This window comes from Felis catus, chromosome A3 (genome assembly GCF_018350175.1).
Source record: "Felis catus isolate Fca126 chromosome A3, F.catus_Fca126_mat1.0, whole genome shotgun sequence".
Taxonomy (NCBI): Eukaryota; Metazoa; Chordata; class Mammalia; order Carnivora; family Felidae; genus Felis; species Felis catus.
The window spans coordinates 11662122-11685501 of record NC_058370.1 but is presented as its reverse complement, the minus strand read 5'-3'; the positions used below and the strand labels follow the sequence as shown (position 1 = coordinate 11685501).

Genomic DNA, 23380 nt, shown 5'->3' with positions numbered 1-23380 from the left:
GGGGGGGGGAGCGCCTGGGTGGCGCAGTCGGTTGAGCGTCCGACTTCAGCCAGGTCACGATCTCGCGGTCTGTGAGTTCAAGCCCCGCGTCAGGCTCTGGGCTGATGGCTCGGAGCCTGGAGCCTGTTTCCGATTCTGTGTCTCCCTCTCTCTCTGCCCCTCCCCTGTTCATGCTCTCTCTCTGTCCCAAAAATAAATAAACGTTGAAAAAAAAAAAAAAAAGCAGTGGGGTGCTGACGCACAGAGAAACAGACCAACAAGGGAACACGGTGGGCTGGAGCAGACAGAGGTTGCATGAGAGCCAAGTGTGTGGGTAAAGGTGACCCCACAGCCCGCCCAGGAAAGGAGACAGGGTTCAGAAGATGGTGTTGGGAAACTGGCCCCCAGTTGCAAACACAGGCAGACTCTTAATGTGGATTAAAGTCTTAATGTGAAGGTGGGGCACCTGAGTGGCGCAGCGTCCAACTTTGGCTCAGGTCATGATGTCACGGCTCGCGAGTTCAAGCCCCGCATTGGGCTCTGTGCTGTCAGTGTGGAGCCCGCTTTGGATCCTCTGTCCCTCCCTCTCTCTGCCCTTCCCCAACTCGTGCTCTCTTTCTCAAAAAATAAACACACTTAGGGGCGCGTGGGTGGCTCAGTCGGTTAAGCGGCCGACTTCGGCTCAGGTCATGATCTCGCAGTCCGTGAGTTCGAGTCCCGCGTCGGGCTCTGTGCTGACAGCTCAGAGCCTGGAGCCTGTTTAAGATTCTGTGTCTCCCTCTCTCTGACCCTCCCCCGTTCATGCTCTGTCTCTCTCTCTCTCTCTCTCTCAGAAATAAAAATAAACATTAAAAAAAAAAGTCTTAACATGAAGGGGAAAATCATAAAATTAGCAATTATAAGCACATAGTGGAATGTCATTTAGCCATAAAAAGGAATGAGATTTGAACACATGCTGTAGCATGGAGAGTTCTTGAAAGTGTAATGCCAAGGGAAACAAGCCAGACTCAGAAGAACAATAATAGATAGATTCATACAGATAGAAAATTGGATGGTAGCTGTCGGAAGCAGGAGGGGGGAAGGAGGATGGGGAGCTATTGTTTGTTTTATTTATTATTATTATTATTATTATTTAACATTTATTTATTTTGTGGAGAGCTTAAGTGGGGGAGGAGCAGAGAGAGGGGGACAGAGGATCTGAAGTAGGCTCTGTGCTGACAGCAGGGAGCTTGATGTGGGGCTCGAACTCATGAACCATGAGATCGTGGCCTGAGCTGAAGTCAGATGCTCGACCGACTGAGCCACACAAGTGCCCCAGGGAGTTATTGTTTAATAGCGACAGAGTTTATGTTGGGGACGATGAAAAAGTTTTGGGTATTGACAGTGGTGATGGATACAGGACTTGTGAATGTAATCGATGCCCCTGTTTTGTACATTTACAAATCATTGAAATGATGCATGTGATATATATTTCACCCCCAGAGTGCCCTCTCATTAGTAGAAGAGTAGTCAGAAATCACTTTGTGCCTAGAGGTGAGAAAAGACCTCTTAAATGAAGCTAATTTCAAAAGCACAAGCATAAAGAATCTGATTCAGAAATGGCCAAACAACTTAATTAGACTTCTCACCAAAAAAGACACTCAGATGGCCAGAGTACACACGAGAGGATGCTCATTATCATTAGGGAGATGCAAATCAAAGCCACGATGGGATAACACTTCACACCCATTAGGATGGCTCTCGTAAAAAAGAAAAAAAAACCGTCGAAACTACGTCTTGGTGAGGATGTACAGGAATCGGAACCCTGTTGTAGTGCCTGGTGGGAATGCAAAACAGGGCAGCTGGTGTGGAAAACAGGTTGGCGGCTTCTCAAAAAGTGAAACAGAATTGCCATATGATCCCCAATCCCGAGTTGAAAAATGAACTCAAACAGATGCTCGAATCTCCATTCATAGCAGCGTTATTCACAACAGCCCAAAGGGGAAAACAAGGCAAATATCCACTCACAGGTGAATGGATGCACCAAATGTGTTGTATTCAAAGGAGGGAATATTATTCAGCCTTAAGAAGAAATGAACTTCCGACACAGGCACCAACATGGATGAACCTTGAAGACACTAAGCAAAGGGAAATAAGCCAGACACAAAAGGACAAGTATTGTAATGGTTCCACGATTTGAGGTGCCTGGAGCAGCCACACTCAAAGAGATGGAAAGTAGGATAGAGGTTTCCAGAGGCTTGGGGAGGAGGACAGAGTTTCCGTCTGGGAGGATGAAAAAGTTCCTGAGATAGACGGTGATGATGGTTGTCCAACCCAGTGATTGTCGTTAATGCCACTGAATTGTACCCTTAAAAACCACTAAAATGGTAACTTTTATGTTATCTGTGTTTTACCACAACCAGAACCCCCACAAGTGTATAAAAGGCAAAATATATATATATTTTTAATTACTCTGATTACATCAAAATTGAGGAATTCTGGCCCAAGGGTACCATGGACAGAGTAAACAGGCAGGGGTCAGAGAGTGAACACACAGCAGTGTCTAAAATTGCAGTGCTTAGGGGCACCTGGGTGGTGCGGTTGCTTAATGGTCCAACTCTTGGTTATGGTTCAGGTCGCGGTCTCGCAGTTCGTGAGTTTGAGCCCTGCATCGGGCTCTGCGCTGACAGTGCGGGGCCTGCTTGGGATTATGTCTCTGTCCCTCTCTCTGCCCCTCCTCTGCTCACGCTGTCTCTGTCTCTCTTAAAGTAAATGAATAAACTTAAAAAAAAAAAATTACTTAAAAAAACTTCAGTGCAGTGCTTAGGACTGGGTGGTTCAGTGAGTTGAGCATCTGACTCTTGATTTCAGCTCAGGTCATGATCCCAGGGTTGTGGGATCCAGCCCTGCATCGGGCTCCACACTCAATGTGGAGCTTGCTTGAGATTCTCTCTCTTCCTTCCTCTCTCCCCTCCCTTGCTTGTGCTCTCTCTAAAAATAAAATAAAATAAAATAAAATAAAATAAAATAAAATAAAATAAAATAAAATAAGATAAAGTAAAATAAGATAAGATAAAGTAAAATAAAGTAAAATAAAATAAAATAAAAAATAACATAGTAAAGTAAAGTAAAGTAAAATAATACAATAAAATAAATAAAATAAAATAAAATTGCAGTGCTTAGAATATACAGGAAGCTTGCACATACACAACAGCAGAACAGACAGTGGCCCCAAAGGATAAGGGACAATGGATGTGAACAGGAATTTACAGAAGAGGAAAAACACCAGCAAATGAATCAGGCTCAAACTAGTTAGTAATAGGAAATGAGGATGAAAACAACCAGGAAATATCACTTTACGCCTGAGAGATTGGCAAAAATAAAAAAGCGCCCAGAGTTTGGTTTTAAAATCTCATTCTCCAGTAAAAGGAACCAGGGCGGGGGTAAGAAAAGTAGAAAGTGAGCCTGAACATCTTGTGCCAGAAACAAGTAAATGCCCAGAGGATGACTGGGGCGTGGTGACAAGACACAGGAGCCAGCAGAGAGTGACTTGGGCTGTGGCCGAATCTGGGTCACTTTGAGCACTGACATAAGTAATGGTGGTGAAGGATTTTTAACCCCTGAAATAAAATAAAACCCATGGGTCCATCTTGATCTAAATGAATAAGCAAATAAATGGGAATATGGTGATTTTAAGATACGACCACCAATTCTTTGACCTTCTTCTCCTCAAGAGGTGAAATCTAATTCACTTCCCTTTGAGTGGGGGCTGGATTCAATGATTCTTTTTTTTTTAATGTTTATTTATTTTTGAGAAAGACACAGAGCACGAGCAGGGGAGGGGCAGAGAGAGAGAGAGACACAGAATCCGAAGCAGGCTCCAGGCTCTGAGCTGTCAGCACAGAGCCCAATGTGGGGCTTGAACCTATGAACTGTGAGATTATGGCCTGAGCTGAAGTCAGATGCTTAACCAACTGAGCCACCCCGGCGCCCCTCAGTGATTCGATTCTGATGGCTAGAATATGGCAGAAGTGATACTGGGTTGGAGAACAAGGTCATTAATAAGCGGGTGCTTTCTCTTTGCCCTTTCTCCGCCATCACTCTGTCTAGGTGAAGACAGCTTCCATATCGTGGGGACACTCAGGCAGCCTTATGAACAGTCCCATGTGGTGGGGACTGAGGCCTCCCCTAACAGTCCTGTATGAACAGGACTGTATGAACAGCTTCCAAGCAGGGGCCTCCTTGGAAGCAGGGGCCTCCGCACTGACTGTCCCACACGAGTCACTAGCCACCAGGGGCTGTTAAGCACTTGCTATGGCCGCGTCCAAACTGGAATATGCTGTGTGAAATATACACTGAATTTCAAAGACATCATGAAAAAAGAGATGTCAAATACGTTGTTAATAATTTTTCAAGTTGAGAACATGTTGAAGTGTGACTTTAGTTACATTGAGTTAAATAAAATATATTACAAAAATGAATGTCACCTATATCTTTTTCTACTTTTAAAACTATGGCTTCTGGAAAACTAAAAGTTAAGTGTGTGGTTCTCATGTCTGGCTCACATGTTATATTCCCACTGGCCACCAATGCCGCAGCCCAGCTGAGCTTTCAGATAATTGCAGCCCCAGCTGACATCTTCTTTTTTTTTCATGTTTATTTTATTTTTGAGAGACAGAGAGAGACAGGTCATGAGCAGGAAGAGGGGCAGAGAGAGGGAGACACAGAATCTGAAGCAGGCTCCAGGCTCCGAGCTGTCAGCACAGAGCCTGATGAGAGGCTCGAACTCACAAACCATGAGATCATGATCTGAGCCGAAGTTGGACGCTTAACAGACTGAGCTGCCCAAGAGCCCCAGACCCAGTTGACATCTTGACTGCAAGCTTCTGAGAGACTCTGAGCCAGAACCTTCCAGTCAGACTCCTCCTGAATTCTCAGCTCCCCAAAACAGTGAGAAAATGAATGATTTTTGTCTTCAGCTGCTTATGTTTTGGGATCATTTATTACGTAGCAATAGATTGATTGAGGCAAGCATCATACGTGACGTTAAAATTAGTGAACGTTGGAAGATTAAAAGGATATTTAGATGGTTTAAAAATATCTTCCCGGGGCGCCTGGGTGGCTCAGTTGGTTAAGCGTCGGGTCTCGGCTCATGTCATGATCTCACGGTTCGTGAGTTCGAGCCTCGCGTCGGGCTCTGTGCTGACAGCTCAGAGCCTGGAGCCTGCTTCTGATTCTGTGTCTCCCTCTCTCTCTGACCCTCCCCCGTTCATGCTCTGTCTCTCAAGTAAATAAATGTTAAAAATTTTTTTTTTAATTAAAAAAAAAATCTTCCCACAAGATACTTTTCCTTATAAAGAGAAAATACGGTAACTTGCCAGTGATGAAAACTGGCAGACAGCCACTTGACCAAGTGACCACTATTGACACGACCAGTAAGGGGACAAGTGGCTCTCAGGTGCCCGTGATGGCAAGCACCGAGGAGGACAGACACACCACCAGCAGCGGGGGTCCTGGCAAGCGCAGAGCTTGAGTCTGACAGCGAGGAAACTTCAGAGAGAGCCGCACGAGGGACAGTCTCACAAAATAACTGGTTTGTCCTCTTTGAAAATGTCAAGATCATGAAGGAGAGGGACTGAGGAATTGTTGGCAGTTAAAAGAGCCAGGGCAACTCAATGCAGTGAGTCGCAGACACCGAGTATGTCTCACCCCTAAGCACTGCAGGGTGCATATCACTAGTTGGAGCTCAATATCTGATTCTGTCTGTAAAACTTATATCCAGTGAGATGCACAAATCTTAGTGGAGTTTTGATTATTTTTGATACGTACATCTGCCTGTGTTGTCCAGACTCTTTCCAAGATAAAGAACATGAACTGGGCTGAATCGAGTCCCTCGAAAAGATATGTTCAGGTCCTGACTCTTGTTTTTTGTTTTTTTTTTTTAAGTTTATTTATTTACTTTGAGAGAGAGAGAGAGAGAGAGAGAGAGTCCCAAGCAGGCTCCACACTGCCAGAGTGGAGCCCGATGTGGAGCTCGAACTCACGAACTGCAAGATCATGACCTGAGCTGAAATCCAGAGTTGAAAGCTTAACTGACTGAGCCCCCCGGGCACCCCAGGTCCTGACTCTTGGTACTTGTGGATGCAACCCGATTTGGAAATAGGGTCTTGCAGATGTAACGGAGTTAAGATGAAATCATCTGGGACTAGGGTGGATCCTAAATCCAATGACTGGTGTCTTTATAGAGAAAGGATTGGGGCGCCTGGGTGGCGCAGTCGGTTAAGCGTCGGACTTCAGCCAGGTCACGATCTCGCGGTCCGTGAGTTCAAGCCCCGCGTCAGGCTCTGGGCTGATGGCTCAGAGCCTGGAGCCTGTTTCCGATTCTGTGTCTCCCTCTCTCTCTGCCCCTCCCCCGTTCATGCTCTGTCTCTCTCTGTTACAAAAATAAATAAACGTTGAAAAAAAAATTTATAGAGAAAGGAGAAGGAGATTTGGATACAGACACACATAGGGGGAAGAAGGCCGCGCGAGGACAGAGGCAGAGACAGAGGGATGCGGCTCTACGCCCAGGAATGCCAGGACTGGTAACCACAATCAGCTAGAAGAGACAAGGAAGGATTCTTCCCGCGAGCCTTCAGAAGCAGTGTGGCCTTGATGTCAGATTTCCAAGCTCCAGAATGTTTCCAGCCTCCAACATGCATGTTGCACGTGTATGTTGTTTTAACCCACCTGGTTCGTGGTGGAACTTTGTTATGGCAGCTCCAGGAAACTAACACAGAGTGCTCACCATCACCCCAAGAAGGACTCTCACTCATACTTCCCCACTCAAGCCTGCCTGCTCCCCCGTTTGAGGCAACCGCCATTCTGATGTTTTCCGCCATAGATTAATGTTGCTTATTCTAGAGCTTCATAGAAAAGGAACCGTGCAGGGTGTTTTCTTTTATGTCTGGTATCTTTCCTCCGTGCAAGATGGAGATTCGTCCAGCTTGCTGCCTCTATCGGTGGTTGGCCTCTAATTAGAGTCATTTTGCTTGGGGGGAAGCAAATTTTGAAGCTGAGGAGGAGGGGAGTGGGAGATAAGGATGGGAAATTTCTCTTCAAAGCTGGGCTTGGGGCCCCCTGTCCTGGCCTTCCCAACCGACAGGTGCTTTGGAGGCTGGGCTCCACTGCCACCTGGTGGCCATTCTGGGCCGTGCAATCACCGATGCTAGCAAAGGCCCCGTGGGGTGGGGAGATTGTGGACCAGGTAAGTGTGTATTTTCCTGGGTTGGGTCCCCAAATCACTTTAGAGCAACTTAGCATCAGCATGATTTCAGAGTGTGTGTGTGTGTGTGTGTGTGTGTGTGTGTGTGCGCGCGCGTGTGTGTACATGTGCTCAGACATGACCTAGATTGGGCTGACCTTAAGAGGGGGATTAAGGCCAGGAGGGGCAGAATAAGATCCTAGAGGCACCAGGTGGGAGGAGTGCAGAGGAAGCAGGGAGTCATTTGACTTGGGCATTCAGGGAAAGTTTCTCCAGGCATATCTCATCTGTAGGTGGAAGGGAAGGGTGTCGAGGCAGAGGGAACAGCATGGGCAAAGGTATGGAGGCAGACCCATGCAATTGTATGGCTTTGTAAACTCAAATAATAAGGCAACACGTTATCCATGAACATTTTATTTTTTTAATTACATTTTAAAAAATTAAAAACATTTTTATTTGAGAGGGAGAGAGTGCGTGAGTGGGGGAAAGGGGCAGAGTGAGAGAGAGAATCCTAAGCAGGCTCCGCGCTCGCACAGGGCCCAACGTGGGGCTTGATCCCACAACCCTGGGATTATGACCTGAGCCGAAATCAAGAGTCAGATGCTCAACCTACTGAGCTGCACTGGCATCTCCCCCCAGCCTCCCACCATGGTGAACATTTTAAAGTTAGGAGAAAAAAAAAAACATTTAAAGTTAGGTCTTCCCCCCACCTCCCCCCTCAGCCCCCATCCATCTTCCTGTGGAGACTTCCTCTGAGGCTCCCAGGGAACCCGCCTCCTGCTGTGCGTGCCTCTGTGCAGTCCTACCCCTGGAAGGTGCCGGGAATGATGGTCTGAAGCCTAAGGAGGCCTCACAGCTCCCAGTTCTGTGCTCTGGGGGAAGCCGGCTACTGTGCAGGGGAGATCACGTGGGGAGGGAGAGACTACCTCACGGGGAACCGAGGACCAAGCGCAAAGCTGGCAGACACGTGCTCCGGCCAACCGTCAGCCCCCCTGGGGCCCCCTTAGCCGAGGGGTCACCCACGGGAGGGTGGGGACACTCCAGCCAGCAGCCGGCACTGTAGCAAGAGACAGCAGCCTGGATTTCTGACCCAAGGGACCGTGAGCCCACAAACGGTGGTTGCTGTAAGCCACTGAGTTTTGGGGTGTGTTATTCTACAACAATATTCAGAGCAGCCCGGACCCCAGGCTGCCACCGTTGCCTGTTTCTTATGTCCCTTCCACTGGGAGGCCACCTCCTCAAACAGACGGCGGAGTGAATCCCCACGTGGCCCCTCATTTATGGGGCGGTTTACACACTGCACAGCCCGGCCTGCACTTGGCTTTTCTCCTCTCAATGATGGATCTTGTTTCTGGATGCGTGTTTTCAATGCAGTAGTCACTAACCGCAGGAGGCTATTTGAACTTAATTAAAATTGAATAAAATAAAACATCCATCCTCAATCACGTTAGCCTCAGGTGCTCACTGGCCATATGTGGCTTGTAGCTCCCATATAGCACAGTATAGATGTAGAACATTGCCATCATCCCAGAAAGTTCTATGGGAGAGCGCTGGTCTAGAGCCTCTCCCTCATCCTTTTTTATTTTTTATTTTTTTAATGTTTATTTTTTGAGAGAGAGGCACACACACACGGAGTGCAAGTGGGGGAGGGGCAGAGAGAGAGGGAGACAAGAGTCCGAAGCAGGCTCCAGGCTCTGAGCTGTCAGCACAGAGCCCGACGTGGGGCTCGAACTCACGGACTGTGAGATCATGACCCGAGCCGAAGTCGGACGCTTGACCGACTGCGCCACCCAGGAGCCCCGCCCTCGTCCTTTTTAGCAGCTGCATAGCATTTCCTGGTAATGGTGGCCATTGACGCTGTCTCGCAAGGGCTTGCTGTTCCCATGTCTGTCCTTCTCTGTGCAGGTGTATCTCTGTGGTGTAAATGCCCAGCATTTCTGGGCCCAAGGACATTTCTGGACCAAATTCCAACGAGAGGTTCTACCACTTTGCACAGCCACTAAAAATATGTAAGAAGGTTTGTTTTCCCACACCATCTACACTATGTGTAATTAAAAAAAGTTTTAGCTAGTGGCAAATGTTTTCAAGACAAACACAACCCTACCGGGATCCTGCCCTGCACATCCTCCTTCCACCTCAGAGTGCCCCTGGGCACCTTTCCGTGTTGACATATGAAGGGCTACCTTGTCCTTTTCTTTAAAAAAAAAAATTGTGGTAGAATTCAGATAACATAAAATTTACCATCTTATTTTTTCCCATCTTAATTATTTTTTCTATGAAGTTTATTGGCAAATTGGTTTCCATACAACACCCAGTGCTCCCATCTTAATTATTTTTAAGGGTACAGTTCAGGGCCACTAAGTATATTCATATCATGGGACAGCCATCAATACCATCCATCTCCAGAAACTCTTCTTTTTCTTTTTTTTAGGTTTGTTTGTTTATTTATTTAGAGAGAGCACGAGCGGGGGAGGGGCAGAGAGAGAGGAAGAGACAGAGAATCCCAAGCAGGCTCCGCATTGTCCGTGCAGAGCCTGACTTTGGGCTCAAACTCACAAGCCGTGAGATCATGACCTGAGCCGAAACGGAGTCGGATGCTTAACCAACCGAGCCCCCAGGTGCTCCCAGTAGCTTTTCATCATCTTAGACTGAAACTGTGACCCCATTAAACAACATCTAACCCCTCTCTCCCCCAGGCCCTGGCAGTCAACACTCTACTTTCCGCTCTATGACTTTGACTGCCCTACGGACCTTCTCTAAGTGGAATCATCCAGTATTTGTCCTTTTGTGACTGGTTTATTTCACTTAGCATAACGTCCTCAAGGTTCACCCACGTTGTAGCGTATCAGACTTTCCTTCCCTTTAAATTTTTTTTTACATTTTTTTTTTTTATTATTGAGACAGAGCATGAACATGGGAGGGGTACAGAAAGGAGGAGACCCGGAATCGGAAGCAGGCTCCAGGCTCTGAGCTGTCAGCACAGAGCCTGACGCGGGGCTCGAACGCACAAACTGTGAGATCGTGACCTGAGCCGAAGTCGGACGCTCGACCGACTGATCCACCCAGGCGCCCCAGACTTTCCTTCCCTTTACAGGCTAAATAATTGTTGTACGTATAGACCACGTTTTGTTTGTCCATTTGCACATCGATGGATACTGGGATGGCTTCCACCCTTTGGCGATTGTGAATAATGCTGGTATGAACATGGGTGTGCAAATATATCATCAGAACCTTGCTTTCACTTCTTTTGGGTACGTACCTAATAGTGCTAGACATGGGAGTGCTGGATCATACGGTAGCTCTGTTTTTAATTTTTTGGGGAACCCACCATACTCTCCAACAGTGGCTGTGCCATTTGACATTCCCGCCAACAGTACAATTTTTCCACACCTTCACCAACACCTGTTATTTCCTGTTTTTCTTGACAGTAGCCGTGCAACTGGCCACGAGGCGTTCTCTTGTGGTGTTGATTTGCATCTTCCTCATGGTGAGGGATGTTGAGCATCTTTTCATGTTCTTGTTAGCCATTCATGTTTCTTCTTTGGAGGTATGTCTATTTCAAGTCCTTTCCCCACTTTTAATTGGGTTGTTTTTCGGTTGTTGAGTTGCAGGTGGCTGCTGGGGCTGGAAGGCATTCCTTGTGTAGTCTGGATGTTCACCTGTCAGATATTGTAAAATATTGCAAATATTTTCTCCCATTGCTTAGGCTGACTTGCCATTCTCGTGATTTTGTCCTGGGCTGCATGGAAGCTTCTAGTTTGGACATTGTCTGATTTATCTACTTCTTTCTTTTGGTTGCCAGTGCTGTGGGCATCATACACTTTATCCCTTTAAAAGGCATGGAGTGGTCCATATGGAGTGTGGCTGTTTTATAATTGGATCTATCAGCAAATCCTGAAGGTGCAACTTTCTTTTTAAAAATTTGTTTTTAGTTTATTTATTTTTGAGAGAGAGAGAGAGTGCGAGTAGGGGAGGAGCAGTGAGAGATGGGGGGCGGGGACAGAGGAGCCAAAGCAGGCTCTGCTCTGACAGCAGCGAGCCTGATGTGGGGCTTGAACTCATGAACCGTGAGATCATGACCTGAGCTGAAATACGATGCTCAACCGACCGATCCACCCAGATGTCCCCTGAATGTTCTACTCTCAGAACAGATTCGGAATCTGTCCCCTTCTCACCACGTCCACAGCCCCCACCCTGGTGGCGTCTACCATCAACTGCCGGCTTCTCACTGGGCTCCCCGCTTCTGCCTTCACTGCTAAACTGTCCACCCCCCGCTTGCAGCCAGAGGGATTCTGTTAGACCCAAAGTCAGATCCTGTCCCTCTTCTGCTCAGAACTCTACATGGCTCCCGCTGACCCGGAGTAAAAGCCAGCGTCTATTCAGTGCCCCATAAAGCCCTGCGTGAAATGGTCCCCACTGTTTCCGAGGTAATTTCCTGCTATTGTCCATCTGCTCTACCCACAGCAACCCCATGGGCCAGGCATGCTCCTACGGTAACATATGCCTTACTGTTCCCCTTGCCTGGTCCAGTGTCTCCACAGCTATCTGCATTCGTGTTTTTGATCGGGTGTCATCTCAGCGTGTCCTCCCCTGCCCACTTTAACCTACGGTGAAAATCCAGGGGCTCTGGGGTGGCTCACTCAGGTGAGCATCCAACTCTTGATTTCAGTTTGGGCCATGATCTTGCAGTTGGTGAGATTAAGCACTGTGTTGGGCTCTGCACTGACAGCATGGAGGCTGCTTGGGATTCTCTGTCCCTCTGCCCCTCCCCCCCTTCAAAATAAATATTAAAAAAAAAAAAAGTTAAAATCCAAACTCCCCAGCTCTCCTCATTCCCCTCCTCTGTTGTATTTTTCTCCAGGGTGCTTGCCAGGATCTAGCACACTGTATGCTTTTCTCATTTATCTTGTTATCTTCCAAGGGGAATGTTAACTCCATGAAAACAGGAATCACTCTGTCTTGTTCATGAATGTTTCTAGGGCCTGAACCACAGTCGGTGCCAAAAATTGTTTGGATGAAAATCAAGTGAAAGTGAGCACCTTTTGTCAGTAGACATTGGTTCGTGGGACATTTTTATTCTTTTCACTAGCCTTCCCGTGTCCTATCATATCCGCAGTGCCCACTTCTAGATCCCAAAACAAGAGGGTTCACATAAACCACTCCTGCATTCCCAGAGCCTGCCACATGGTGGCAGCATGTGCACAGTCAAGTTTCAGGAGCCGGGCCTGAGCGCCTCCCAGACTCCAAAAACTCTGGATCCCAGGATATTTGGCTTTGAAGTCTTCAGGGATCTAATTTGGCTCCCATTTGGGAGATGGGGAAAGTGAAGCTTCCAAGAGGAGGCATAGTGGAGAAAATCTCGGACACTGGAATCCGGAATCTGGCTTTTAAGTTTGGCTGTTTTACCAGTTCACTGTGGTGTGGGTGGGGATCACTGCGTGTGAAGTTTCCGTGGCTTACCAGGGTCAGGCCCTCTGGGGGGCCGGGGGGAGGGCTGATGCACTCGCATGTGTCATGGTGGGCTAGTAGGACGGGGAGCTGCTGGCCCAGCATGCCCAGGACAGGGGGGATATTATTACCCCATCGTGCAGGCCTGGGACTGGGGCGGAGAGGACACACCCGTGTCATGGCCAGGAGGGCACAGAACAGGAACCTGAGCCCCCCCCCCCCCCAGGCCCCCACTCCAGATCCACCAGAGACTGGCTCCAGGGACCACCTTTCAGCCTTATGTTTCTGCCGGCTGGCTGATCTCTACCCTCTGCACACACCTGCCTCCAAGCTCCCTCAAAGGGGCGAGCCTGGGACTCCCTTTGGGCGAGTTGCCTCGGTTTTCTCCTCCTGAAAATGGGGCTGAGGAAAAGCTGCAGGCTGGGGGAAGGGATTTCGAAAGCAGTTTGGGGGCAGAGGAGGGTGTGTATCCGGGGAGGAAAGATCCTGTTCCTCCACGGCCCCCGCCTGGCTCCTGCCCAACACTTCCAGCCACACACAGGCCCAGCCCACAGATTCTGGTTTTAAGAGAGAAGCTGGAAATTGGAATTTTGATGTGAGGTCTCCTGGGTTTTAAATGTTGGCAATAGAGACATTAAAGGAAGCAAACAAACGAAGCCAGAACGCCAGGGGGTCAAACTGAACGCATCTGTGGGTTGCCTTTGGCTCTTTGCTGCCAGTTTGAGACCCTTCCCCACCCCAGGTTTCTGCAAACGTCTAGGTGGGCCGGTAAACTGGAGAAAGGGTAGTGTGGGTGGCGTTGGCCGGAACCTGGCTCCTGGGCTCTCCCTGCCACAGTGCCACTGGGTGTGCTCTGTGCCCATCAGCCTTCCTTGGAGGGAAGGCTGAGAGTCCCTGCAGCAGCCAGCAGGGCCTGTTGAGCAACGAGGCTTGTAAAACAAGGACTCACGTCACCCGAGCATGCAGCCTCCATGCACACACCTGAAGTGGCTCTGGGATGGACACTGCCACTCGCTTCGCCGTCAGACGGGAGTGGGGAATCTGGGGCAGGGAAGCACAGGAAGCAAAAGGCACCCTTCTCTGGGTCCCAGTTTCCCCATTCGGAAAGTGGCGTTCACATCACCAGACCTGTCACGATTTATGACGAACCCAAAGGGGGAAGGTGAGCCTGGAAAGACTTTAGTCCTTCCCACCCCTTAGATGTGACCCTGGCCTCAGTTTCCTCACTTGCAAACTGAAGATGATGATAAAAGGATCTGCTTCCTACAAATTATCAACAGGATTAAATGAGTTATTACATGCAGAGAGCTATAAATGCGGTCCAGAGACAGTGCAAAGTTGGCTCAAAGACACATAGGAAATCCTCTAATTAGCTTCAGACCCCCCCTCCCCCCGCCCCAGGTCTCACTGCAACTAGGTGGGCTCAGAGATGAGCTGAGGCTCAGACAGGGAAGCCATCTTGCCTAAGGTTACATAGCCTAGCTAATGCGTGACCTCACTTTCTCAGCTTCCTCCATTCATTGAGCATCTTCTGTGCGTCAGGCACTGTTCTAGGCACTGAGGGCCCAGCAGTGAATGAAACACAATTCCCTACCCTGGTTGGGATGACATGGGGAGGGGGCAGTGGGGACAGAAACCCAGCTGCATAGAAGAGATCATTTTGACTATAATGAGAATATGGGGGATGCAAAAGAAGTGACTGGGGGCTTGGGACTTTTGATGGGGAGGTTAGGGAGGACTTCTTGGAGGTAACCTTTGGGCTGAGCCCTGAGGAATTGACTTGGGCAGAGCTAGGAGAACAGTGTTCTTGGTCCAGTGGGAATGGCAAATGCATTCACCACTGGTAGCTTTTGATCATGCTGGGCTCAGGAGTTCCAGTATTCAAGGGCCAGCCCTCATGGAGTGGGCAGTCTTCTGGGGAGAGGGGAGACTGAGGTGGACTAGACACCGAGGGTCATTAATGGTAGCCGGTGATAGGCTGGGAAGGCAATTCACTAGCAGGCAGGGCCAGGAGGGCCTCTTGGAGGTGGTGTGAGCGTCCCACTTTGCAGCTTGGAAGGACTGACTGAGTGGCCCTGGGGCCTCGATCCCTCCCTGGCCCAGAGGCTGCTGGGAAGGCCCAGAAAGCCAGCAGGCCCGGTCAGTGTTTCATCCTGTTCTTCCCTGCCCCCCATCCCCCAAGGGCACTTGGAGATGTCATTTCTGCAGCTCTCTGGGGCGGAGGTCACCCCAGCTCAGCAGATAACACTGAAGGTTGAGCAACGCCTGCCTTCCCCGCCAGGGCCAGGGCTGGGGTCAGTGGGCCGGGGGTTATCCCCAGGCAAGCTGGGAGCTGTGGCCCGAGCGGCCTGGGCCAGGAGTGGCAGAGGGGTAAGCCCAAGGAGCCGCCCAAGTGGCCTAGGAATGGGGCTGGAGAGGGCAAGGGGCCCCTTGAGCCCACTCCGCCCACTGTTCAAATCCAGGATGGGCCATGGCCTGTTTTCCCATCTGTGTACCAGGAGTAGCAAAAGCGTCCTCATGCCAGGGCGAGAAAAATGAACCCCGGGTCCAGGCCCACCCTCAATACAAAGTAGGGACTTGGTGACAATAGGGGAAGTCCCTTCCCTCTCCGTGGCTCCCCGTGGGGTTTGGCCTGACACCTCCTCCGTCCCCAACCACCTCCCCCAGCCTCAGAAATATGTTTTTTGGCCTCAGGTTGGCAAATAGGTCTTAGGGCACCCTGACAGAAGCTTTTGAGACTAGTGGGGGACATGAGGCCATGTGACCTTGGGTGTCCTATGCCGGCCCCTCTGCCTTCTTTGCACCCTGGGAGGGGGGCGGCTTATTTCTAATGCGCCTCCCAGAGTGGACTTCAAAAGTAAGCCTTATGTTTGGGAGACTGGTGGAGACAGCAATACAACTAATAATAGTAACTGTAACGACACCTTCATGGATGGAGCTTGAAGTGAAGTGACTTGCCCAAGGTCACATAAGTGTGTTAGAGTCTAGCACCCCTGCCCCGATCCACTTCCCTGGGCCCATGTCAGGGTCAGGTGGGGCCAGAGAAGACCCAGGTGCCTTCTAACGGGGCCGCAGGTCTAGTGGGCGGGGCTAGGGGAGGGGCGCGGCCACCGCGGCAGAGGCCCCAGTGGAGTGCGCCGCAGAACTGACCCTCATTCCCCCGACCAGGGTCCTTGTATTGGAGGTGGCTTTAGGAGGGTTGTCTCCACCAGCGTGGAATCCCCTCCTTCCAAGAGCCATGGATGGGGGCAAGTTTAGGGCGGGGCCGCACCCGAGGTGGAGATGGGTCACCTCTTCAGGAGCCAGAGCCGGGGGTTGGGGTCTCCAGGATCCGGCCTGGGGAGCGCCCCCTCTGAGGCGTTCCGGCTGGGCGCCGCGGATCCTGAAGCCACCGCCTCTTCCAGCAGGGGGCGGGCGGCGGCCGTGTTTTGGGTGGGGGAAGGCGAGAGCGTTGCCCCCTCCCCGGATCCCCACCCCCCCCTTTCCAGTACAGCCTCCAGCCCGGAGGGGGCGGGCCGGGGGCGGGGTCGCGCCTCCCCTTCTCGCTCCCAATCCCGGGGCCTCCGGGTGGGGGTGGGCAGGGGGCGTAAGGCCGCCCCCCACCGATCCGGTGGACCCCGGAGGGCGCACTCCTGGTCTTGGGTCTGGCCGTCGTGCCCCGCCGGCGCCCTCCCGGGGGTCTCGGGCAGCTACACCGCGTCCCGGCGGCGGCGGGAGGGGCCGGGGCGGCTGCCAGCGTGACGCAGCCGTTGCCATGGGCCGCCTTATAAATAACCGGGCTCAGGAGAAACTTTAGCGAGTCAGAGCCGCGCACGGGACCGGGAACAGGACCCACGCGAGGGTCCAGCTGCCAGCCCCCGCACTAGTAGCGGCCACCCCGGCGGCGGCAGCAGCAGCAGCAGCAGCAGCAGCGACACAGCGGCGACAGTTCGGAGCCGGGAGGCCGCGCCACCTGCGGGCCGGCCGGAGCGGGCAGCCCCAGGCCCCCTCCCCGGGCACCCGCGTTCATGCAACGCCTGGTGGCCTGGGACCCAGCATGTCTGCCCCTGCCGCCGCCGCCTGCCTTTAAATCCATGGAAGTGGCCAACTTCTACTACGAGGCGGACTGCTTGGCTGCTGCGTACGGCGGCAAGGCGGCCCCCGCGGCGCCCCCCGCGGCCAGACCCGGGCCGCGCCCCCCCGCCGGCGAGCTGGGTAGCATCGGCGACCACGAGCGCGCCATCGACTTCAGTCCGTACCTGGAGCCGCTGGGCGCGCCGCAGGCCCCGGCGCCGGCCACAGCCACGGACACCTTCGAGGCGGCTCCGCCCGCGCCCGCCCCCGCGCCCGCCTCCTCCGGGCAGCACCACGACTTCCTCTCCGACCTCTTCTCCGACGACTACGGGGGCAAGAACTGCAAGAAGGCGTCCGAGTACGGCTACGTGAGCCTGGGGCGCCTGGGGGCCGCCAAGGGCGCGCTGCACCCCGGCTGCTTCGCGCCCCTGCACCCGCCGCCCCCGCCGCCGCCACCGCAGCCCGCCGAGCTCAAGGCGGAGCCGGGCTTCGAGCCCGCGGACTGCAAGCGGAAGGAGGAGGCCGGAGCGCCGGGCGGCGGTACCTCAGGCATGGCGGCTGGCTTCCCGTACGCGCTGCGCGCCTACCTCGGCTACCAGGCGGTGCCGAGCGGCAGCAGCGGGAGCCTGTCCACGTCCTCTTCGTCCAGCCCGCCCGGCACGCCGAGCCCCGCCGACGCCAAGGCGCCCCCGGCCGCCTGCTATGCGGGGGCGGCGCCGGCGCCCTCGCAGGTCAAGAGCAAGGCCAAGAAGACCGTGGACAAGCACAGCGACGAGTACAAGATCCGGCGCGAGCGCAACAACATCGCGGTGCGCAAGAGCCGCGACAAGGCCAAGATGCGCAACCTGGAGACGCAGCACAAGGTCCTGGAGCTCACGGCCGAGAACGAGCGGCTTCAGAAGAAGGTGGAACAGCTGTCGCGCGAGCTCAGCACCCTGCGGAACTTGTTCAAGCAGCTGCCCGAGCCTCTGCTCGCCTCCTCCGGCCACTGCTAGCGCGGCCCCCGCGCGCGGCCCCCTGCCGGCCGGCCTCCGCGCTGCTGGGCGCGCCGCGGCCGCCGAGACTCCGGGAAGCGCCCGCGCTCCCGCCCCCGCCCCTGGTGGCGCCGGCAAAACTTTGGCACTGGGGCACTTGGCAGCGCGGGGAGCTCGTCGGTAATTTTAATATTTTATTATATATATATATTTTTGTCCAAACCAACCGCACATGCAGATGGGGCGCCCGCCCGTGGTGTTATTTAAAGAAGAAATGTCTATGTGTACAGATGAATGATAAACTCTCTGCCTCTCCCTCTGCCTCCTCTCCAGGCGCCGGCGGGCGGGCCGGTTTCGAAGTTGATGCAATCGGTTTAAACATGGCTGAACGCGTGTGTACACGGGACTGACGCAACCCACGTGTAACTGTCAGCCGGGCCCTGAGTAATCGCTTAAAGATGTTCCTACGGGGTTGTTGATGTTGTGTTGTTGTTGTTGTTTTTTGGTCTTTTTTTTTTTTTTTTTTTGTATTATAAAAAATAATCTATTTCTATGAGAAAAGAGGAGTCTGTATATTTGGGAATCTTTTCCGTTTCAAGCATTAAGAACACTTTTAATAAACTTTTTTTTTTTTTTGGAGAATGGTTAAAAGCCTTTTGGGGGCAGTAGTTGGCTTTTGATTTTTTCTTTATTTTTGGTGTATATGATATATTTGCTTTCCTGGTGTGGGGGCTTGTGTGTTGGGGGGCTGCTGTTATTTTTGGCTTCTATGGTGGTTGGGTGGGGGGTGTTACAGCTGTTTGTTTGTTTGTTTCCTCCTCTGCTACAACCTTCAGGGTCTGTGCTTGGAGATGGTGGGGGAGGCAGAGTGCTGGGTCAGGCTTTCAGGGTGACTCAGCGCCCCTGGGTGCTGGGGAGGAGTGACTGGGAACCCTCCTTGGGGAGACGGCTAGGGCCTCTGGCTGGTCCTGAGTGCCAGGCTTGGGTTTAGAGGCCCTGCAGGTCTGTGACCTCTGCACAGTGTTTGGGGCATCAGGCCAGCAGGCCAGATTACATAGGAGGAGGGGGGTACAGATCTTGGTCCTGCTAAGCCCAAGTTGGGGCAGATTCTTTCGCTAAGTGTAGATGGGCGGGCTGTTTAAAAAATACTTTGCGTGTGTATATATTTATTTTAAGAGGAGCCTGGGTGTGTGGGCGAGCTTGTGTTTGTGTGTCCCTGGCCAGCCGGAGGGGAGAAGCTGGGCCAGGTGGAGGAAGGTGGGGGAAGGGTTCCCACGTTTCCATTCCCGTTCCTCGGGGTGGGGGGTCTACCGCTTGTCCTCTGCCCAGCTGTGGACTCCACGGCCCCGCTTCACCTGCTTGCTCGCGGTGGCCTCGCCCGGTTTGAACCTGGGACCGCCGTCCCTGATTTCCAGAGACATAAGGGACCCCTGGCAAGGCTTCTGCTTCCCTGCCCCCTGCCATCCTCCCACCCCTCTGCACTGCACCCCCACGGCCCTTCCAGCCCTGGACAGCGTTCCTGAGAGCCGAGGCTGGACACGGAGGGGTTGGTGTGGATACACATTCAGCGTCCCGCAGTGCCTGGCACGCAGGAGGTGTTATATAAGCGTTTGCTCTCGTTATTATTTTTTGCTGGGAGGTTCCTGGCATTTGGCAGCCAGTCTTCAGCACAGCGAGAGTGTGGCGAATGCCTGCCAGGGGTCGGGTGTCCAGTAAATCCTGGACCTGACCCACGTCATGTAAACCTCCCAACAACCTTTGCACAGGTGGGTACTGCTACAAAGCCTGTTTTTAGAGCCGTGGGGCAGCCTCTTGTCTCATCCCTAGGGGTAAGAAAGTGGTTTGGGGACCCCGTCTGCTAGGAATTCAGTGGTGGGGTAGAATGGAGCTTCATAGATTAGTTTGCCAAGGGCCTGGGGCAGCCTGGGAGCAGCTGCTGGTATGGCGGTTTTAGAAGAGGAAATGCTTTTTCCCCTCCCTTTTCCTCTGGGGGCCTGGATGTGCTTTCTCACTGGGAACCCTGGGTATGGGGGACAGAGGCAGGCAGCTCCCACCATCATGGAGCTGAGGGTCAAGGCAGGCTACCCCACCCCGGCCTCTTTTGTTTTTGGCAGTAGGGCCGTATGGGGCACTGGGCACAGATAATCTCACTTTGGTCCCGGGCCTCCATCAGTTCCCCCCACCCCCCACCCCCTAGCAGGTCTCCCTGTCCTGGGTGTCCTGGGTGGGTAGATGGCTGGTTGGGACCCTGGAGCCTCGAAGTCAGTCAGGTACCAGCAACAGCACATTGGTTCAGCTGCCTTTGAGATTTATCCGCTAAAGGGTGAAGGCTGGGGGCTGGACTCCAGGGAAGGAGGTGGCTCAGTCCTTCTGTGGGCGAGGAGGTCACGATTTAAGAAGGAATTTTCCCAATCCCTGCTCTCCTCTTTGTCACTGAGAGTTGGCTGGTGGCCGCTGCTCACCCAGAGGAGGTGAGAGGGGAGCAGCCTAGCCACACAGTGACCCCCCCCCCCCCAAGCTCCCCTTCCTGAGCGCCGTCTTGGAGCCAGCACTGAGCACAGACCTTTACATACTCCCGTCCGGATTTAATCGACATGAGCACTCCATGGAAGCTGTTATGCCCATTTTATAAAAGTAAACTGAGGCCCACAGAAGTGGGGTTAGTGCTTAAGGTGGAACGGGGCGAAGCCAGTTCCAAAGTTAGGTTTTGACCCTCAAGTCTCTGCAGAAAAGCCTGGGGTCAAGAGCCCAGCGCCTGCCCCCAATCCTGGGCCCTGCCTGGATGACTCCTTGCCCAGTCCCAAGTTCAGGTACCCCACATGCTGGAATTAAGTGACTTGCACACAGTTTCACAATTTGGAAGCGAAATGAAGGGGGTTTGACCCCGAGCCCATCTGACTGCCCCTGAAGAAGGTTGGGGAAAAGTTAACGGGTTGAGGGCTCTGCTGGTGGCCTGGGTGGCCTGGTGTGGGAGCACTGTGGACAGAGCTGTGCCCAAAAGACCGGGAGACTTCTTAGGTGGGGGGACACTCACCCCATGGATCTAGGCTAGGAAGGTTAAAGGCTTGCAGGGAGGAGGGAGGAAGCCATCCGTAAGTCAGGAAACAGAGTAGGTTGGGGGAAGGGGCACTGGTGGGGGGGGGGTGGCACCCAGGAGGCCAGAGAGGAGTCTTGAGGTATAGTAACAGTGGGTGTGAGTTCAGGGATTACGATGTGTAAAGCACCACTCCAAGGCCCGGGCTCCTATGGACCAGCAAGGATCCCTCTGTCTGCCCGAGAAGGCCGGTCATGTTAACCACAGACCCATTTAATGGGGCTGACCACTGAGGCCAGCTGGGAACCCCAGTGTTTGCTCAGGACAGGAGAGTTGACAAAACACAGTCCTACCTCACAATCTTGGGCAGCTGTCTCACGGCCTGGTGATTTCACCAAGGAGAAAAGTGTCCAGGGTGTCCAGGGTGAAGGCGGGAGACACCGCCGGGGACGTGCCAGTCGAATCAGCCCATCCGCCTCTTCGAGGCCGTGGCTTTGGTTGTGGGCATTTTCCCGCCAAGCAGACAGGCTCGGAGAGGGGAAGAGGCCTATCCAAGGTGGCACAGCTAAGAATGTGGGAGTTGGGGAAGGAAAGAGAAGGGACACTTCCCCATGGAAACACCTAAAGAATGTGTCCTTCTCCCCCAGGGTCCCATCTAGGCCTCCCTGGGACTGTTTTGTCCGTGTGCCTGAGACATTTATTTGTCCAGTTCCTTTTTTCATTTCTTCGGCAAGCATTTATTGAGCACCTGCTGTGTGCCAGGCCCTATGCTGTGTGCTGGGGACGTGTGGTGACCAAGCTGGCAGTGACGATTTATGGGGAGAGGCAGACACTAAGTTCCAGTAACTAGAGCACGATAATGACAGGTGGGGACAAGGGCTCTGAAGGAAGGAAAGTGGGGCAGGGAGGGGCTGGGAGGTCTAGGAAAGCCTCTCCTAGGAGGCAGCATCCGAGCAGACACCTGAGCCAGGTGAGGTGTGAGGGGAAGGGCCTTGGTTTATGGGGCACACGTGCTGTGCTGGGTGCCGCCGTTTTTTTTTCACGTGCCCTTTATCCTCACAGTGACCCAATGACTTGAGTGCTGTGTATCATCCCCCTTCCCCAGTTGGGGAAACCGAGGCACAGAGAGGCGAAGCCACTGGCCCGACGGCTGATGAGTGGCTTGTGCGAGATTTGAATTCATGCCTTCCATTTGAACCTGGGAAGCCTTCTCTACCTGCCTCTGCCCATGCCCCAGATTTCCTATTTGCTCTGTTCTCCTGTCCTGCTCCCCTTCCCCCATCTTTTCCCGGTCTGGCCGACCTGCTGGGTGAGCCCGGATGGAGTCCCAGCAGCCCCAGCCGCCTGTCTGCCTGTGCCTCCTTGGAGGTTTTCAGCCTCTTATTGGGCATGTGCGGGCAGGTGCGTGAAGGAGGCTGGGGGTGGGTGGGGGTGGGGCTAGGGAGACTGGAGCTTCCGGGGTCCCTACCTACCTGTTAGAGTTTGAGTCCCTCCTGGTCCTCTGAGACCAAGAGGTAGGAGTCCTATTTTACAAAGTGGGGACCTGAGGCTTTGAGAGAGGGCATTACTTGTTCGGAAAGCAGAATAGGTCTTAGAATCCATATCTGCCTGAGCCCCAAGTTTGGGTATCTTGTCTGCTTGTCACTGTCTACTGGCGGGGGAGGGGGGCGGGTACAGATGGGCAAACCTTGATTTTATAGCCCTTGAGGGGTAAAATGCTCGGGCCAAAAAATAAAAATGCTCTGAGCTTTGTCCCTTACTTGCTGGATGACTTTGGGCAAGATGCTTAGTCTCTTTGGGCCTGGGTGTACATTTGCATATTCAATCAGGATCAAGTGAGCAGCTACCGTGGGCCCTGGATGGTCTCTGGGCTCGGTGACTGAACAGCTGGAAAACTGCAAGCTAATTTCAGATTATGCTGAAGACCTTGAAGAAAATGAAGGGGGAAGTGGTAGAGGGTGACAGGAGGAGGAGTGTTTAGACAGCATTCCAGGCAGAAGTAGCAGCACGTACAAAGGCCCTGAGGCAGGACAAAGCTCTGTGTGCTAGGGAAAGAGTGAGGAACTGAGGTGGCTAGTATAGAGGCAGCCAGGGGTGGCACGGGGAGAGGAGAGCAGAGGGGTGGAGCCTTTGTGGAGGCTCGGGTGAGGCTGAGGGAGGCTGTTTTGAGGATGAATGAGTGGGTGTCCCTGGCAGGGCCTGGCACCTGGAAGGCCCTTGACAAGTTTGTTGATGGGAAGGAACAGGGCCCTCAGCCTCAGGAGGAGGCAAAGTGCAGTAGGTAAAGGGCACAGGGAGGCTGCCCGCCTGTGCGCAGGAGACCTCGTGGGTGAGGAGCCTCTGACCCAGGGCCCGGGGCCACAGGGAGCTGTTCACCAGGCAGGAATGAGGGGAAGGGCCTGCCAGGAGGGGGGCACCGGAGGAGCGGAGGCCGGGAGCCAAGAGGGGGAGAGTTCCTTGGGAAGCCGTGACTGCAGAGGAGAGGGCACGAGGGAGGGAGAAGGGCCAGGCTGGAGAGACAAGTGGGGCCAGGCTGCCCTGAGGCCTCCAGGGTGGGCGTGTTGGGGTGTCAGGGGGTAGGCAGGAGGCTGGGCCCCAGGAGAGGTGTTTTCTTTTTTATTTGATTTTCCAAGCAACGCACGAGCCTGGTGGCGAGGTTGAAGATTGCAG

At 52.9% G+C, this 23380-nt stretch overlaps 1 protein-coding gene and 1 long non-coding RNA gene across 8 annotated transcripts in view; both read left to right on the top strand.

Annotated features, from left to right (window-relative positions):
- LOC102901687 overlaps nt 1-23380 on the top strand; it is a 234312-nt gene that overhangs the window by 11093 nt on the left and 199839 nt on the right. The window lies entirely within an intron of this gene.
- CEBPB (CCAAT enhancer binding protein beta) lies at nt 16231-18318 on the top strand. The gene has a single exon (XM_023251111.2). The coding sequence runs from the start codon at nt 16657-16659 to the stop codon at nt 17695-17697; it is 1041 nt and encodes a 346-aa protein (XP_023106879.1). The 5' UTR covers nt 16231-16656; the 3' UTR covers nt 17698-18318.

Coding starts and splice junctions, on each gene's coding strand:
- CEBPB (XM_023251111.2), top strand. CDS start 16,657: ATGCAACGCCTGGTGGCCTGGGACCCAGCATGTCTGCCCCTGCCGCCG.